This window comes from Mastomys coucha, chromosome X (assembly GCF_008632895.1).
Source record: "Mastomys coucha isolate ucsf_1 chromosome X, UCSF_Mcou_1, whole genome shotgun sequence".
Taxonomy (NCBI): domain Eukaryota; kingdom Metazoa; phylum Chordata; class Mammalia; order Rodentia; family Muridae; genus Mastomys; species Mastomys coucha.
This window is the reverse complement of record NC_045030.1, coordinates 14,280,189-14,284,351: the sequence shown is the minus strand read 5'-3', so window position 1 is coordinate 14,284,351 and position 4,163 is coordinate 14,280,189. Positions and strand designations below refer to the sequence as shown.

General features: G+C 44.9%; 1 protein-coding gene across 1 annotated transcript in view; it reads right to left on the bottom strand.

Moving 5' to 3' along the window:
* The window catches only part of Araf (A-Raf proto-oncogene, serine/threonine kinase), a 12,479-nt gene that overhangs the window by 1,067 nt on the left and 7,249 nt on the right, over nucleotides 1–4,163 (bottom strand). Inside the window, exons 11-14 of the mRNA XM_031345986.1 lie at nucleotides 1,625–1,801; nucleotides 1,489–1,535; nucleotides 885–1,003; nucleotides 528–659 (exon numbers count right to left, since the gene is read on the bottom strand). Coding sequence (XP_031201846.1) covers nucleotides 528–659; nucleotides 885–1,003; nucleotides 1,489–1,535; nucleotides 1,625–1,801 — 475 coding nt within the window. The remainder of the gene's footprint in view (nucleotides 1–527; nucleotides 660–884; nucleotides 1,004–1,488; nucleotides 1,536–1,624; nucleotides 1,802–4,163) is intronic.

Genomic DNA, 4,163 nt, shown 5'->3' with positions numbered 1-4,163 from the left:
GTAGGGATCTGGGGCATAAATAAGTCTATGTAAACTACTCAAAGCTCAAATACTTGATATCTGGACCTGGTATCTAAGAACAGGGAAGGTTCTAGATTTTAAATTTGGAGAATTGTGAGAATCTAAGACCTAAAGTGTTATGGATTCCAGGACCCCAAATTCGGGGTGACTATGGGTATTTGAGAAGCACAAAGGGCCTGAGTGTTGGGCATTCAGGATATTTTCAGCATCCACAGTAGGAGACTGTAAATATTGAAGGGTTCAGGGGGATAATGAAGAGTTTGGGGATCTAGGAGCATTCTGAATATAGGGAGTCAAAGAAATCTGGATTTTAAGGGTTCTGGCTCAGGGGTTTGTGGATGTGTGAAGAGGATGGGAGTATGAGATATCTAAAAGACAGATTCTAGGACTTTTCATCCAGAAAAATCCTAGGCTTGGGGGTAGGGGGGGACTATTAACAGTCTGCACAAGTAAGGGGACCTAGACTGTGAAGCCCTGAGAACTGGGGGTTAAATTATGAGGCTCACCTGGTCACGGCTGCCAATGTGGCTGTAGGGCAGTGAGCCGGTCATTAGCTCATAGAGTACAACACCATAGGCATAGACATCCGACTGGAAGCTGTAGGGGTTCGGGTCCTGCATACGGATCACCTCAGCTGCCTTCAGTAGGCCAGACAGGGCAGGGGGACCATGAAGGACAAAAAATGACTAGTTCACAGTATCAGATCCTATTACACTGAGGACAACTCAATGACACCCATGCGAAGTAAAACATGGCCAGTCCAGATACCCCCACCTGGCACAGGCAACCCCACTTTGCCCGGCATATCCCAATCCAAAAGACCACATCTCCCATTGCTCCCCATCTAGCCTGGCCCAACTTACCATCCATAGCACAGACCCTGAGGGCTGCTCTAAAGGCTGGGCCCCACTCCACCGTGTCTTCACTGTGGCCAGGCCGAAGTCACCAATCTTGACTGTGAGCCCCTCATGTAGGAAGATATCCAGCAGGGTCAAGGGCCATTACAAGGAATCCCAATAGTTATCCCTCATACCCTGACTGGATGGTTCTCAGAACCCCTGTTCTAGTGAGTTATGTCTCTTGCCAGAAGCCACCCCCATTTTATACTATCCACAACTGATGGGACCCCACTTGGTTCCATTGTGACCCAAAACCAACAAGTCCTCTGGATGACACCTAAAGCTGTCATGCCTGGGACACTGACCATGAGCTCCCTGTAATGTCATCTACAACTACTACATCTCACCTGACCAGAGTACCCAACAGTACAAGAACCATCTGACCCCTAAACAAAGGTCCTTCATTAAAAGGCCCTTCACCAGGTATAGCTGTTACCTGGCATGAAACCATAAGATAGATATAGGCCCTTCCCTTTTCACCTCCAGAATCTTACCCCCAAAATTATCCCTTTAAACTATCACTCTGATTAATACCCACCCCCAATCCCAGCCAGGGACAGGTAGATACTGTTGGACTTTAGGTCTCGGTGAATGATGTTCTTGGCGTGGAGGTAGCTGTGGAGATGGAAGTGGGTAGTAAATTGTTTGGAGACTATTTCAGCTCTCCCTCCCACCTCCCCAACTCTCTAAGATGTGAGGCTCACTCCATGCCCTGGGCAGTCTGCCGGGCCACATCAATGAGCTGGACCATGTCAAAGTGCGTGTCAGCCACATGTAGGTGGTGGTAGAGGCTGGAACCCTCACACCACTGTGTGATGATGGCAAACCCTGGCCGAGTCATGAAACCCATGAACAGCAAAATGTTGACATGTCGTGTCTTCCTGTAGGAGGGAGGGTAGGTTGGGGGAAGGAGTCAAGAAATAGAACAAGTGTCATGTGTTTACTCAGCAATAGGAAAAGCAATGTCAACTACCTTCACTGTCATTCATTTTACCTTGTCTTTAAGGGTGCTCAGGGCCAGAATGTTGTCAGATCCCAATCTGTGAGACTTGATGAGCTGCTGGGAGCTGCGTAGGAGTAGAAGTTCTGACCTTCCTCAACAAAATTCTATTTTATCTTACTGTTTTCTTCTGTTTTTGAAACAGGGTCTCATGTTGTATACCAAGCTGGCCTGGAGCTCACTAAGTAGCCTGCAGGCCTCAAACTCTCAGTGCTCCTTCTGACCCAAACTCCCAAGCACTGGGATCATGGGCATGAGCCACCACACCTAGCAGTGGCTCTTTTACAGATGACAAAGTAGGAAGCCAACCTTCTTTATCAATACTGATAGAGACAGAGTCAAGACATAAAGACATGTGTGACATGGGAGGATGATAATCACTTTGAGAGGCTTAGAGATAAAGAATCTGGAGTCAGGAACCATGTCACAACCCAAGTTCAGTCCAAACCTTCACCAGTTATTCATTATACAACCTTGTTCCCAAACCATATAACTGCTATCATTACAGCAGCGGCTTTATGAGGATGTCACAGAGGGTGAATAAATGATCTGCGCAGTCCTTAAAACAGCTGAGCAACAGTAAACACTCTGAAACTTCCAGTTTGTTTCTGGGTACCTGGGTCTACCTCATAGAAACTGTCACGTACAAACCCCTTTAATATAGTTTATGAGAAAACCATATTCTTTTATACAGGTATCAACCACAGTTTGAATACACAAATGCAAACAACAGGGATGATACGTAGATCACAGAAGACAACAGAGCACCTTCTTGTTTTGATACTTGAGATGGAACATATGCTAAGCACATGCTCTACTGAGTTTTACACACAAGAATTAGGCTAGGCAGTGGTGGTACATGCCTTTAATCCCAGCACTAGGGAGGCAGAGGCAGGCGGATTTCTGAATTCGAGGCCAGACTGGTCTACAGAGTGAGTTCCAGGACAGCCAAGGCTACACAGAGAAACCTGTCTCAAAAAACAAAAAACAAACAAACAACAAAAAAAAACAATTAGTTTTGGTTTTTGAAACAGGTTTCATGTATCACAGCCTGACTTTAAATTCCTGATCCTCATGCCTCAGTCTACCATATGCTGAGAGTATAGACATGTACTACCATACTGCTACATGGATGCCAAAAAAATTTTTTTGAGACTGGGTTTTATCAAATACTCCAGACTGTTTGAACAATCTGTGTATTTGTGTGTGTAAAAATATACATGTATGTGTTAGTATATGTGTATGCAGAAGGCATACAATGAAGGCCACAGGTCAACCTAGGATGTTGTTTTTAGGAGCTATTCAATTTGTTTATGCACTTACTTATTTTATAAACTTGTTTTGAGGCAGAGATTTTCCCTGGGTCCTGGGGCATGCCAATTAGTCTAGACTAGGTGGCTGATAAGCCCCTGGAATCTTCCTATCTGTGTTTCTCCAGTGCTGAGTTTATAAGCCTGTGCTGCCACACCCAGCCTTCTACATGGGTGCTAGAGAGCAAACTTAGGTCTTCATGCTTACATGGTAAGTACTTTACTACATTATCACACCAGCACTGGTCTCAAACTGTTGTTCCTTCTACCTCAGCCCCCTAAGTACTGAGATTACAGGCATGCACCATCATTCTCAACACACAGGGATGTGTGTGTGTGTGTGTGTGTGTGTGTGTGAGAGAGAGAGAGAGAGAGACAGAGAGAGAGACAGAGAGAGAGACAGAGAGAGACAGGCGTAATATATAGGTATGCATGTACATGTACATCTGTGCACACAAATGGAGAAGAGAGGTCAATGTCAATCACTCTCTGCATTGTTTTATATGTAGCACACATACATGATTGTGTGTTTACCTGTGCACGTGCATGGGTGGAGAAGCCAGAGGTTGATCTATTTCCCTTGATTGCTTTCCACCTCACTTTTTGAGACCAAATCTCTAACTAAACCTAGACCTAACCAACTGTCTAGACCGGCAAAGCACCAATGATCGATCTACTCTTGTCTCTGCCTTCCCAGTGTTAGGATTACAGGTGTGCACCACTGCACCCAGCTTTTTACTTTTCATATGGGTGTTGGGAATCTAAACTCAAGTGCTTACATTTCAAGCATTTTACTGAAGGAGCTATCTTCTTAGCAAATATGAAGATTCCTTTGTATGTGATTATCTGTGCATATAGAGCATGTTTGCCACAGTGTACATGTAGAGAATAGAGGACAACTTTCAGGAGTCAGTTCTCTCCTACTATATAGGT